This window comes from Lingula anatina, chromosome 1, assembly GCF_051362555.1.
Source record: "Lingula anatina isolate TDL-2025a chromosome 1, LinAna3.0, whole genome shotgun sequence".
In the NCBI taxonomy this organism is placed as follows: Eukaryota; Metazoa; Brachiopoda; class Lingulata; order Lingulida; family Lingulidae; genus Lingula; species Lingula anatina.
Genome location: NC_141767.1, coordinates 45,376,744 through 45,391,855, shown reverse-complemented (window position 1 = coordinate 45,391,855; position 15,112 = coordinate 45,376,744). Strand labels below are relative to the sequence as shown.

General features: G+C 37.2%; 2 protein-coding genes across 2 annotated transcripts; one reads left to right on the top strand and one right to left on the bottom strand.

Annotated features, from left to right (window-relative positions):
- Positions 1 to 1,138: 1,138 nt before the first annotated feature.
- On the top strand, positions 1,139 to 8,093 carry LOC106176188 (cathepsin L). The gene is made up of 9 exons (XM_013558453.3): positions 1,139 to 1,299; positions 1,572 to 1,708; positions 2,101 to 2,206; positions 2,553 to 2,699; positions 5,662 to 5,785; positions 6,128 to 6,228; positions 6,446 to 6,606; positions 6,890 to 7,000; positions 7,447 to 8,093. Exons 2-9 carry the CDS (start codon positions 1,572 to 1,574, stop codon positions 7,544 to 7,546), a joined length of 987 nt encoding a protein of 328 aa, XP_013413907.2. The 5' UTR covers positions 1,139 to 1,299; the 3' UTR covers positions 7,547 to 8,093.
- Positions 8,094 to 10,651: 2,558 nt separating this feature from the next.
- LOC106176198 (galanin receptor type 2-like) lies at positions 10,652 to 12,103 on the bottom strand. Its single transcript, XM_013558462.2, has one exon. The coding sequence runs from the start codon at positions 12,055 to 12,057 to the stop codon at positions 10,888 to 10,890; it is 1,170 nt and encodes a 389-aa protein (XP_013413916.2). The 5' UTR covers positions 12,058 to 12,103; the 3' UTR covers positions 10,652 to 10,887.
- Positions 12,104 to 15,112: the final 3,009 nt, after the last annotated feature.

Below are 15,112 nucleotides of genomic sequence, written 5' to 3'. Positions count from 1 at the left end.
CCAAGTAAACTCTGCATATTCAGAAATTTTACTCTGTCAAATTTTAATTACTGCCCACTCGTGTGGCATTTCTGCGGGGAAGCCAATACTTAAAAAAAAAATCCAGGAAAGGGCCTTCGTTTTGTATACAACGACCATGCTATTTCTTACCATGATCTACTAAATTTGGCAGGTACTCTTCACATTAGTAGGCTAAGGATACTGGCTACAGAAATATATAAAGTTGTAAATGGCCTTGCATCCCCTGCAGTAACAGAACTCTTTCAGAGAAGAGAATCAATCTATGATCTTAGAGGAAATGATGTTCTAAACATGTCCAGGTTTAGCACTGTGACACAGGCCTATGGAAAAATATCAATATCCTTCTTAGGCCCAAAAATTTGGAATGATTTACCAAACGAAATCAAACAATGTGTTAGTCTGAATGAAGTGAAAACAATGCTTAAAAATGGGAAGGACCTAAGTGCAAGTGTAATCTCTGCAACGTATATGGATAATGATATATTTAAACTGAAATGATAATGTCTCAATGTAAACTTAATTAATTACCAGCTATAATCACGTATCATACTACTAGTATGCCAGCTGATAGGTCTTATTTTCCTGTAGTACTTTCAATCAATAGAAGTAGTTAGAAATAGTAGTAGTAAACATTGTATCATTATCTAACTTATTCTGTCTGTGAATAGCTACTCAGCAAATGTTTGTACTTTCATTCTTTCCGACATGAAATAAACTGTAGCCTATTGTATTGTATTGTAGTGTATGTAGTTCAACAGAGTTCAAACTTGTCAACCCAAGGGCTCTGTTTAAAATACTTACTATGAGATTTTAATAAATCTTGCATCAACTATGATATATCCTTAAATCCAAGCAAACGACCTTGGTTTTGTGTTACATATACCCATCACCATGTAAAGTACCCCCACCCCTTACACCCATTGCAGTGCGTCTTGGCACGGACAAATGGGACGAAACGTCATCGTGATGCCACGAGAGTATCCTCTATTTCTGGTTTGACCTGTACGTAGAATCATGGCAAGCGCATCGCAGTGTCAGCCTATGAGAACGTTTTCTACCTATTTCTTATCACCTAATTTCTAGATAGTGCTAAGAGGCGAGGTATGGCCCGATAACCAATATCTCAAAGGGCGTCCTTTGCACTTCGATAACAGTGTCACAATAGTCATGTGAGGAAATGTAAGATACAAGTAGCACCCTTAAATATCACGGTTTACAACTTATAGTGAACTCAGGAGACTTCAAAAACAGTGACACTGTGGACACTGAACCGACAAGGTATGTGTGTGGTGAGATGATGGCTTAGGCCTATACGTGAACTAGATGATAAACATTTTTTTAAATTTTGAATGTGACATTCTTTGAATGTTGCGGTTTTGGTAAATTCAGTCAAGTAGAGCTTATGTGTTTATGTAATATGTGATTGAAATGTATTTAAAACTGCAAGTTTTAAAATCCTATTTTCAGTTTTCTGGAAAATGTCAACATCATATAAATAGGTCCAAATCTTCTGATCTAGATCGTCTAATAGATTGACTTTTAACTTTAAGATGCAGCACTTACTCATCCTATCCCTGGTTGTGCTTGGGGTGTGCGGATCTCTCCCAAACCAACTCCTAGACAGTGAGTGGGAACAGTATAAAAGACATTATGGAAAGAACTATTTTGCAGAGGAGAGCAGATACAGGTAAAATGATTGGGCCAAATAAGGTAAACAGTAAGGGTGGAGACATCATTTTGTTCCTCCTTTTTCTGTGTGATATTTGCCTTGTTCTCCACTGAAAATCCCCAGTCTGTCGAGGGAAAGTTACTAGTGATGTATTTTAATTCAGTTTTCTTTTATTATGATTATCCGTTTGTATTATCAATATAAAAGGACTCGATGACATTAAATAAATTTACCCTGCTTTGATTTTGATATGGCCCTGATTATGTTAATCTTTTGCTCTCAGCACCATGTTTGCAGGTTATATCCGGACCTTTTTTTACAGTTCATAAACAGTCCTTGAGAAAAACAACATCTGCCTTTTCACGACTTTGGGCCTTAGTTCCCTCTTTTTTAATTTCTTCTCCTTTCAGGCGTCTTGTCTGGGAAAGAAATCTTGCCTACATTGCCAAGCACAACCGTGAATTCGATATGGGAATCCATTCGTACACATTGGGGCAAAACGAATATGCTGATATGGTAATAGACCTTTGTCTCTAAATCTTCTTTAAATAGCTTTAAACTGTATCACTGACAAAAATAATGAAATTTTTTGCTCATGTGTCACTGAGGTTTTAAAAAACAACCGCCTCTGTAAAGTATTCTGTTTTTATCGAAAAGGTATGCTCTTTTACATGTTTCATAAGGCAGCCACTTACAGTCGTATACATGTATAAGTATAGCATCACTCTTAGTATTTTTTTCAGCTAATAATTGTTTATCCTTTTTTTTTTGTTTGAATGAAAAATGACATATTTTCCATCTTTCATTTTCGAGGCCTTCTTTTCACTAAAAGTTACATGCAGTGTGGAATTTTTCCATTCAGACAAATGAAGAGTTCGTTGCCCGTATGAACGGTTATAGGATGAGAAACGTGACGAGAGGAAACCTTCACATACCAAAACGTGGTGTACAGGTCCCAGACAGCATAGACTGGAGAACACAGGGATATGTCACTGAGGTCAAAAACCAGGTATATTTGCTCTCTCTCTCTCTCTTGTGCATATATTTGGTCGTTTTGTTCAACTAATTTTACAAGTACGATACATTGGCTCTTTACCCTCGTCTTTAATCTCTGACCACAGGGCCCGTTAGTGTGTTACAAAAATGTTGACTGGCTCACAGTGTAACTTTGTATACTATTTTAGGAGCCCCTGACATCAAAGGGTATCTTCTATCATATTGTGTAACTTTCACGAAAAAATCTTCTGCGTGTAAATATATCAGGTCAAGAAAAACACCACTACTCTTGTGTGCCCTCTACCAGGGCCACAGATTGATTTTTCACTAGATATTAACGGATATGTCTCTGGTTAAATAGATGGCTAATCTCTGCACTGTGAGCAAATATGTCCGCAATAATAACTGCGGCCCTGGTAGAGGGTAACTCTTGTGCCCCTTCCTATGAGCATGCTAATTTGCTTTGCATGTTGCCTTGAATTTTTTTTTTTTTTCGATATTTCACTTTGTTTCATAAAGTTCTAATTTCGGAGTTAAAAAGTTTTTTTAAAAATCCTGTTACCGAACTGTTTGAGGACCACGAGGAAGATAAAGTGTAGATTTACCCTGTTTTTACTCTTTGAAATTAAGTTTGATAAATAGATAATATCGATTAATGGCGAAATAACCCTTCCCCATCAAAATAAAATACCTACACACACTGGACAAAAGAAGTGTCACCCCTACTGAGCCAATACTATGGGGGAGATAAATGACTATGGAATGATATGCTCCTGGTATCATTTTATTAACATCAAATTTCACAAAAAATCACAAAATGAGAACAAAATATACATTCTACCAAAATATACAGTTTCAAGTCCAAAATTAGTACTTAGTGGCATAGCCACGTGACCTAATAATAGGTGCCAGTCTACGGAGCAAAGATTCATATGATTGTCTGATGCGTTCAGGGCTTATGCTGGCCCAAGCATGAAACACTGAATATAACAGAGTTTCTCCGCTGGTTAGACGGGCATTTGTCAAAAGTTTTGACATATCATTCCACACATTTTCTATCATGTTTGCATCCGGACTCTGGGCAGGCCACATCACCCTGCGATTGTCCTGTTGGTCAAACCAATCATCAACTGCTCTGGGCCTGTGACAAGGAGCATTGTCATCCTGGTGAACAAATGGATTATTCCTGTCACCAAACATGCTAGTAGTAGATGGTAGCAAGCCTGACTCAAAAACATCGATATATTTCTAGTGATTCGTGTTTCCATCAACCACTATCAATTCGCCCACGCCATGGATGCTGATGCAGCCCCACACCATGATGCATATGCTGCTCCGGGTTCGAAAATTCAGTGCATGTGGTTCAAATGCTTTACCAGCAATTTGCCAGCATCGTACCCGTCTGTCATCAGAGGTCAGACCAAAGCGACACTCATCAGAAAAAAAAATATAGGACCAATTGTCATGAACTGTCCAGTTCCAGATCCTGTTGACCCTAGTTTACTCTACGTTGCCTGTTTTGTAACGATATAAGAGGTTTCAGTCCTGCTACCCTGCTGTACACTCTCTGAGCATGTAACCGACGCCTAGCAATTTTCACAGACACATTCTTATGTGTGAAATTGTTCCACTGTGTTGTCAACTGACAAGCAGTGTCGAACTTTGACAACCTGGACATCAAAATCAGTCGTCGGTCTTCACGGCTAGTATTTTTTCTTGGACGACCCATTAGAGGCAATTTGTCTCTTGATCCAGTGTTTCTATACCGAGACCAGACCCTCTGCACGGTTCTGATTGAACAATTCAATTGTATCGATATTCTGACATTGCTTATATTCCGCCTCTTCAGGTTAATAACTTGCACCTATAACCGTTAGATAATTGCCTGTATCTTGCCATGTTGGAGGAAGACAGGAATAAAATTTGCTGTACATGTACCAGACCAACAATACAATTCCATGGTATAGCGGTTTTATACTCATTAGTCACATTATAAGTAGACCAGGCTTTATAAGTACCCAAGATCTGCCTACTTGTATTACTCTGAGTTAGGGGGTGACACTTCTTTTGTCCAGTGTGTGTAGATAAGTACTGTGTAAAGTGCGATGCACCAGTAATGCGTACAAAGATATGTGAATAGAGGAGTTATGAACTGCAGCGTCATCACAGATTTAATACATAAATATTCAACTAATCCAGATAAATAAATTACGTATCACCTTGTTGATTAGATATATCATCAGAAATATAACAAGTACCCTTGACCTGAGAAGGCTACCATTGTTCCTTGCCATTAAACGTCTGAGAATCATTTTCTGTCCACGATGAAAATGCGGCGTATCATTTTCACGTCACGTGTGATAGTCCTGATTTATTTTTAAAGTTGTATGTCAGAGAAAACTGATAGGTTTGTTAACAACTCTGTTCAAACGGAATTGGTAGACAATAGTTATTTCTTTTTGTTTTTAAGGCATACATGTATGATGTCTATTGGAAATGACAGCCGACTAAATTTTAGGTCTCTCTCTCTCTCTCTCTCTCTCTCTCTCTCTCCTCTGTGCGTGTGTGTGTGCGTGCGTGCGTGTGCGTGTGTGCGTGTGTTTAACGCAGGGTGTCACATCCACAATGTGGACAGTTTTTTAGCATAAACGCATCGAATTAAGGTGTATTGTCAATTTGCCCAGTCACCAACCCAATACCCACTGCATTTTAACTAACTTATCAATGTTATCTTGCATTATCCTGGGGGAGGGGGGGGGATCAAATATAAGCCAGTTCCTTAAGTTATTTTGATAATAATGGTTAACATCGGTTCTACGTGGTTACGTCAGTTCTGAGATAGTTTTGCATGCACTTATATTGACACTGTCAAAAGAAAGATCTGAGATGGATTTCAATTGCAAATGCTCGGTGATACATAATATTTTTTTCTGACATGGTACATACACGCAAAGATTCCTACGTTTTGGTTGTAGGGCTCTTGCGGTTCGTGCTGGGCCTTTTCTACCACTGGTTCCTTGGAAGGACAGCACTTCAAGAAAACTGGGAAGCTGGTTTCACTGTCTGAGCAGAATCTTGTGGACTGTTCCAGAGCTGAAGGTAAGACTGCAAACACTGGCGATAGGATTGCGAAGAAAAGAGGGTGATCTCAAGACTCTGAAAAAAAATCAAGTTGATGTACTGGTATTTTGTAGGAAGGGTACCGGTAGAACAGGGAACAGTTCAAGTTTAAATAAAATTTCTTTCATTTCATGTGGAAATGGTATAGACAATATGAGGAACATTCTCAGGCTTTTTAAGAAATATTGACATCTAATGCAAAATTCAATATACAATAAATCCCAAACCATAAACAATTATCAATTAAAGATCGATTCCCCGTCATTTGAAAAATGACCTCACTGTCACATTGTGACAAATGTTTCTACTGTATATATTTAGGTAACCAGGGCTGCCAAGGTGGCTTGATGGACAACGCCTTCAACTACATCAAGAAGAACAACGGGATCGATACTGAAGAATCGTACCCCTACAAGGGAACTGTGAGTTGACGGTCATTAGTTTTGATTTTATAAAAGCGTGTCTGTAAGATCTCATTCCGACGTTTGCGAAAGCAGAGATAATAAAGTAAACGTTTTTATTTGCTGTCGATTACTATAAGTATCAGCATAAATCTGTGACATCGTTTAGATCTCCAACCAGACTATTCTTGCTCGAAATTAAGATAATAATTCACAAAATATTACATTTTTTCTCCAGAACGGTCAGTGTCACTTCCAGGCGTCAAGCGTTGGCGCCACATTGACCAGTTACACGGACATTAAGAAGGGCAGCGAGGATGATTTGCTCAATGCTGTGGGCACTGTAGGACCAGTCTCTGTAGCCATTGATGCCAGCCATTTGTCTTTCCAGTTGTACAGGTAAGTCTAATAAGCAATTTGTTGACCCCAAAACCCACTTCCAGAGCAAAACATGTTACATCTCAAAAAGAGTATTTCATACCTGAGATGCACGAGCATCATTTTATTTTCATTGTGAATTAACTATGTTTATTTTTAAATAAATGATCCCTTTGTCAAATATTCCATTCGGACGCTTGAAATAGCAAACTGTTTCACCGGGTGCAACACGCACGGAAACACTCTGCTTGGAATGCGTTAGTTGAGATATTTCAATTCCAAATGCTATTGCTTCAAATTTCAGATCTGGCGTGTACGATCCCTTTTTCTGTAGTTCTACACGCTTGGATCACGGCGTTCTTGCTGTAGGATACGGCAGTGATAATGGCAGGAAGTACTGGCTGGTGAAAAACAGGTGTGTTGCAGTGAATTTAATTGCTATCACTCGCCTTTAATTGCGCTCTTTTGAAATACCCGGGACCTTTCACACGGCTTCATTAATGAAGTGCTTTTTTATTTTCAAGTGATGCCATATCGTATTTCAATAGCAATATCTAGAGAAACATCCAAATAAATTCACTGAAGGGTAACAGAAAATAACAAAATAACAGAGGAATTGGAAGGTCACATGTACAATGACCATAGGAAAAATTTTAAACCTCACTTCACCTTGTGTAAGTGTTGTATTGATTCGCGCTTATAAACCACTTTTAACAAAGGCTTTCTTTGACACCTTACAGAACAGCTTGCATATATCATTAACAAACCATTGTTTGCTAACAATCAGTTTTTTCTTTCCATAAAAGAAAAAAAGGACTACGATTTTTAGTTTTTACTTTTAATATATATATTTTTTTCCAGTTGGGGAAAAACATGGGGCCAGAAGGGATACATCTGGATGGCGCGAGATGCTCGCAACAAGTGTGGTATTGCCACTTCTGCCAGCTATCCAGTTGTCTAATTTTGTGACCATTTAAATGACCAGCGTTCATTTTTCTTAAGAAAACGCCTTTTCTCTATGCCACCTGTTATCAGTCTGAGGGACAAATCAAAGATCAAGTAATGCCAAAGCAATTTTGAACCAGGTGTGCTATTAGGACAATTCATTTATTCCATGTACATGTAATTTTTTTAAAACTTTAATCAGTTTGAGAGGAACTTCAGTCGTTCAAACACTCTTGTACGTGATTAGCTTCTTCTTCACATTGACAGGCACACTTCAGTTCTTCACTCCTGGAAATCAGTCTCAAGATATGAATGTCCGCATATCTGAGGCCAAAATTTCTTTTTACTTCGTCTTCCACGCCATACAATTTTAATGTTTGCACGGAGATATCACCGTCTGTTTTGTTACAGTATGTGTTCAACTTATAGGTGAAGCTTTTCTTTCACCTAGCACTGTATTAGTATACTAGTAAGCATGCTTAAAGGCACAAAAAAATTAACCTAGGCATATGGTTTCCAACGATGAAAACCTTTAAACAGAGAATAAATCCATATTTCAATTATTTGTACTTATTCAAAATTGTTTTATTTTGAACTTTACCTTACTATGTATTTATGACAGATTTTGACAAATGTGGAATTTGCACACCAACAGGAAATATATGCACTTTGTTTCGATTGAGATAAACAGCTTTACAGAGAATATTTAATGAATAATGGTAATTTAAACCCATTAATAGACGAATTCAATAGAAAAACGCGATTTACCTTTTGCTATTTACATAATTTGTTAAGGGGAGATGAATGCATCCTCGTAGATATCTCTCTCTCTCTCTCTCTCTCTCTCTCTCTCTCTCTCTCTCTCTCGTTGTTTTGTGTGTATTTGTGCACTTGAGAATGTTTGTATTTTATAATTAGAAAAATTCCCTTGTTTAAGGATAACTCTAAGAATAAGGCAGATTTATTTGACAAAATCACACTGACATTTACTAACCATGATAGAAAGGGTACGCTGTTTTAGCTGAAACAAATTAGCTGCGAATCATTTCTGTATTACACTTTCTTTGACAACAAGGGGCGTTTTTTTCAACTGCCAGTCAAGCAAAACCTTCTCGATTAGAATTTTTGTATAATGGCTCTTTCCTGGTGGACTGGTGGATATTTTGAGGTTTTAATGAAAGTTAAATGTCTTATGGAACCAAAGAACATTTTATTTTTGCACTGATAGTCTAACTTAAAAACGTTAACTTAAAATTATGCACTGAATGATTTTGACACTTACAACCCCACACACATATTTGATGACAAATATCGGTTTAGAAGTTCACAAACAAATTTTGGACCCGATCACGCACATGCAAACAAGCACGTGCTTAGACACACTTGCGAATGTGCAATCACGCCCTCTAATGAACCTGGCGGTAATGGTTCATTAGATGCTTATTCAACCTTCTCTATAAGAATTTTTGTGTGACGCGCGAAGACTAATGGCTCTTTCCAGGACATTAACGAACGTCGTTTTTTCATCTGGTTGATATAATGAGGAAATAATGAAGGTGAATGTCTTGACGACAGTAATGGAGCATCAATATATCATCTTTTTCTTTACCGCTATGTGATCCCGCGTTTGAGTTGACATTGTTTTGTAGGAAGCAAGAGCACCCACGTTTTCATTTTTTAAAAAAAATTATTACTAAAATTAAATCCCTTTTTACCAAACTAATTCTCTGGCATGGCTTTTTAAAACATATTTTCCTTAAATAAGTTTATTGATTTATTGTTGTAGTCTTCTATTGAGTAGAATTAAGACAGCATTAGATTTCAAATAAATCTCAAGAAAAACTAATCAGACATATCACTAAACTATATCATTAATAATCATTTTCTGATTATAAAGACACCAAACATAATAACATTTGCAGCCTTTAAAAAAACAAGCATGCCGATACTAGTATGTGATACATTTTGAACATTCCACACAATTTACTTGACTGAGTGTGCATATAAACTGTATATAAACACCAAATGTTTATTTAAAATATGTCTTTTGGATTTAAAGCACTTTTTATGTCAAAAATTAATGGTAGCAGCACAGGAACACTATTTCGTAACGATGTACTCTTTAAAGATGCATACAAAGTCAATTTTTTGTCACAAAAACCAACCAAATGCCAGCATATAGTTTCAAGTAGTATAACTAAGAGAATTACCAAAAGGCATTGTTTAATTTTACCCGAAAATGATGTTTGAACAGATTTTTCTGCTGGCATTCTAAGCTGTATGTCAATGGGGCAGGAAAGTAGGTCACGGAAGTAGGTTAAATTTACAACCATAAATTTAAAGAAAGCAGCAGTCTAAAGGTCTTTTATGGCTGATCGAGTGATCTATTCAGTTTATCCCTTGGCATGTCGAATTTATTTGAGTCATATAAGAATCTAGTAGAAGTGGTTTACATGTGTTACTCGGAATCCACACTCCACCAATGCTCGGTTCGTATGTACCTTTAAGAATGGAATTAACCAGACGCTCGAATCTGCTTATACCTGTCTGTTGGGCTAAATTTATAACTACATAGTACATGTTATTTAAGCATGTACACGACACTGATGGTGTTAACAAAAAAGGGTTTCAAAACCGATCAAAACATCTATATTTTGTGTTACGCGCGCGCGCGCGTGTGTGTGTGTGTGTGTGAGAGAGAGAGAGAGAGAGAGAAGAGAGTAACGTCTTGTGGTCTTATCTGTAAATGGCACTTTAAGCAAGGCAAGCTTTACATTTTTCTGTACTGATCTACCATTACTTTTTTTTTTTTTTTTTTTTACAAAAATTGATTTCCAAGCAATATGTAACAGAAAATACCCATACTCCAATTATTAAATAATTACCATAATGAATTTATTATTAAATATCCCATGCTTTAACTATTTGCCCTTCTTCAATCCTTAAAAGAAAATTCCTCTCTCATATAGCTTTTATAACAATGTTTATACCAGTGAATAAAAGAGTTTATTAAATTTCAGCGGAAAGCACCAAACCAAGATTCTAGGCACTATCTTTAGTTTACTAATATTTGGCAATCGTCATCACTTTTTGTTCAGATCAAGTGGATGGTTGACAAAAGTACGGTTATCTTAACAAAAAAAATCTCTTTAGTCCTATCCCTACCTCAAAGTCAAATTCAAAACCAATGCATTTTATATAAGCTTTTACTAGGTCTAAAAATACCCAGAGCACAAAAATATTTCACTTGGTGGGCTGATTTAAAATTTACAATTTTGTCGGATATCCATTGCTTAAACTATTATCCATGTATCTAAAATAGTTTATTTAGTGTCATGTTCCATTCATTAAGTTCAGTTATTGTGCAAGTGGTCCTACCTTATTCTTTCTACAAACTAACTTTAAAAAATTCAGTCGAAATTGCTTTCCGCTAATACAGTACAAAATAAAGTTAACCGAATGATTAAGATAGTTGAGCATCAACACTATTATTCTGATCAAACCAAACACTGCCTTGTCGTAATCGGTTTCAATAGCACGGTACCAGTGCGGGCTGACAATACCATGAAGAAAGCTTGGGGTGGCGAGAACAAGAAAAGTGATGGAAACAGTCACTAACATGACGGTCATCTGGGTGACTCGCTTTTGATAAGATGAACCTTCATTACTTGGCGCAGCTATGTTGTTTGATGTTCCGGCAGTGCCTGCTGTTTCTTGAGAATTTGGCCCATCGTCTCTGGAAGATGTCGCGATGACAGCAGCAGGAGTTGGATCCGAGTTTACACTCCCACTGTTTGCGATCATAGTTTCTCTTTTTTTGCGAAGCTGGATTACCTTTCTTATGATCAGTAGGTTATGAACGAGTATAACTAGGAATGGGCCCAAAGCATAGACCAAAAACACGATCCAGGGCAGAACATAGCTCCAAAAGAATTTATACCCTGGCGAGGGGTAGCCACACACACTCACGAGGATCGTTTTCCCGTCACCATCTGTGGCAAATTGCAGTCCACGACTCAGAAAAACATGGGCGTTTTTCAGAGCCATAGCCGTTGCTATGCAAGCAAGAGCAATTGCAGCACGTTTTCGGGTGCATGTAGTAAGGCTTTTCAGTGGAAAGTACACTGAAAAACACCTTTCCGCTGTTACAGCGACTAGAATCCACGCTGAATAGTCTAAACTAAAGTACAAGAAAAATCGTTGCAATTTGCAAAGAGAAGAGTGCAGCAATCTCACGTCTTTGTTCTGAAAGGCAATGGCGGCATGTCTGGTCAAGCCCAGCCACAGGACAGCCAAGTCGGTGACTGCCAAAACTGCCAAATACAAAGTGGTTGAGTTCTTGCGCATCGTTTTTCTTGTTAGCACGGCAAAGCTTAAAGTATTGCCCAAAGTCCCAAATATCAGAAAAACAATTGGGAATGTTTCGTACAACGTAGCAGTGACTCTTTGGATTGCTCTTACGAAGTCGTCTTCAGCATGAGGGTCTTCAGCGACAGTTGATGCGTTGATGTAGGTGTAGTTAGACATGCTTGCAATCTTCTTTGATTCTTATATGGAGGTATTTTCTTCGTATATTTCTAAAAAAAATAGAAAAATACGTCAATTAGGCTAAAACGCGTGGAGTTTTTGCTTTGCCAGGCTCTGGTGTGGTACAGGGCGAACAGTTTCTTGCTTTTATACTCAAACTCATTGATGCTTCACACATTAAATTTTGCCATTTCTTTAATACTTTGTCAGAAACTGTTCTGATAAATGATAAAAACATTCATCACCCGCGATAATAATAATCAATCGAACAGGGGTCATCCCGAATTAACCTAATGAATGTAATTAAAGGAAATGACGACCGTGTCTTCTTTTCCTCTTTGGTCAATCGGCATTGATATAAAAAGATGTTTTTCACGGTGCTAATGACGGTGGCATCTTGTATCTTCTAATTACCGTTGGACTCAGTTGATTCCAGTTCTTTATTCCAGCAGGCAATGAATCTGTATTTATCACAGCTACAATCACATTTTCAAAATTGGTTTATGAGTTCACAAACATTTGATACAATTTTGGAATAAGCACTGCTTAAAATTGACACCTCAAACGCCCAGACATAGATATGACAGTTCATATTCAACGTAAACGGTTTACCTTTTAATGCCTTATATGACTTTTTTTTACGTACATCATACATGTAAAACACTATTCTGAAGAAACGACTACGACAGAAATTATGCTCTAAACAAAATTTCATTCAATCAAAATATGTTAAATGAAGAAGTACACTTGTAGTTATGTGCCCTGCCAAGTGTAAAGTACGTTATTGAATTAGGCAATATACGGCGAACACCTTAGCATTAATTTACTTACCAGGTGCGCACTATGCCATTTCTATCTCACGGTTTTCAACAGTATTTCCTTTGGCTCTGGCTTGACATTTCAAGTCCGATCCGACATAGAGTGAAAAAATAAAAGCACCAGTGTCGCTTTCCCTTTAAGGGTCATTATTGACTCTTTTGGTTCTAAATCATGGCAAACTCCAGAGACTTTAATGATTAATGACAAGCGCAGTTCCTCAATTATGAATGTGTCCGTCATTTTACGGGGCTGACATTTCATACGGGGTATTGTTCCATTTTCTGTTTGTGTCAACATATTTGCAGAATATCTTTGTCAATACCTGTTTTTCGTGTTTAAGGTTTGTGGTTACCATTGGTAATGTTGGGTACATTGTTCATATTCTTTATATTCCGATAAGGCGCAAGTTTGATGAAGAAGAGGACAGCATTCAGTTCATAGTAGATGACAATCCTGCGTGTTCAATGAGCATAGAGCAGTCACAGATTCATCGGAGGGTATTCAATCTCGAGGTAGTCATTAAATAAGTTTACGAGGGAAACACCCATTAATCACGAAGACATGGGCCTTTATGGTTTATCTGACATTTTGACACCTTAGTGTAACGGCGTTTCTTGACTTTATTAACCAACTTAGCTATTGATTTCATTTAATGGACAAATCCATGCCTTACTAGTAAAGGAAGTGTCGGAATCTTTCATTCCTTTCACTTTTTGCTTCATCTGACATTTATGTCGAAAAAAATTGAATCTGCAGTGTTTTATATATTTATTGTTCTCCGTACTATTCACATGAAGAAACCCAGAGTCTTAAAATCTCAAACTATCAAATATACAGTGTTACTCCAAACGTGACTAACTTGAATCTTTTATTTTATTCTATTTTATTTCATTTTAGAAAATGAAACCACTGAATAACAATAATGATGAAAGGAAGGAGAAGAAATCGATAAGCTGACAAGATAAAAATTTTCGCTCCAGTCAGAAATTCACATTGCCTGCCAATTAAAAAAATCGAGTGTGCGTCAACCCGAAACGAAAAAAGACTACTTGCGAGCCAGTGCTCACTTCATTATTCAAAGCTACGGTGATCTTAATAATAACTCGATGTTCAATGTTCATGCAGCGACAGGTCTTTGTTGCAAATCTGTTATAAATCGATGCCAGCTGCGACATGGAAACAAATAATCATTCTCTTCAGATACACAATGCACATTGGATATATACTGCTTTAATGACTTACTGTGGGAGACAGGAACTGCATCAAGGAAATTCTGACAATGAAGTAGCAGACCTTAAAATTGTCCAAGTACCTAAATGAAGTGGAATAATAAAGCAGGATTTCCATTGCCGTAAGAGCGTCCTTGAGCTAACGATAGTGGTTGCATGTTTCGTGGAATTATAGTCACATTTGTCAGTCTTCTGCGTATTATTGTTTTATGTGTTTTTGTTTTTCATTACTGTTCGTGAAAAAAAAATAAATTGGGTTCTCAAAACCTTGGTATCAGCCTGCCTCTCAGAAGTCAGAGGCCAAAGAAAAACAGCAAACTTTTTTACCGGTGTCAACAACCGTTATGTTTTATTATTGAAATAAGAAAAGAATGAGGCAAAAATGAGGCAATGCCTCCTAAACCACGAATTAAACATTTATCTGTTTAGAAAAGCGCTCCTATTTTCAACAATCATTTCGATCTAATAGCACCTGGAGAGTCAAGATAAAATTTAACATCATCTCCGATGCCATTTTAATGTGGTGTTGTTGTTCATTGGCTCATCTGACTCCTGTTGATTGCATAGTTTTCAATGGGTTCATTAATTACTACGTGAGCAATTCTCCAACGCCCAAGTATCAATACCAACGTGGAACATCGTCAACATGTCTGGTTAACATTTAGTCGTGGCGGTTAGGTAACCGATTTGTCGCTGATTTGTTGTTACGATTTCAACTTGCGAGCAAATCAATATGATATCAACAAAAGTGCATTAATTCACGACATCTGGTGTATTTCCTACCATTGAAACATAACAAAAATACCTTAACCTTAATAATTTACTTACCCACTGGTGGTTTACAATATAGTCAAGATATTCAAATCGTTATTCCGAAGGCAACTACAACCTTATGCCCTTCTATCTCTATTATTTTTATTGCAGACTTCTTCCAATTATATTTGGCATTTGTTTGCATTTATTTCCGTCTTATTCCCCATGTACCTCATTAAGTATTTTACTGCACT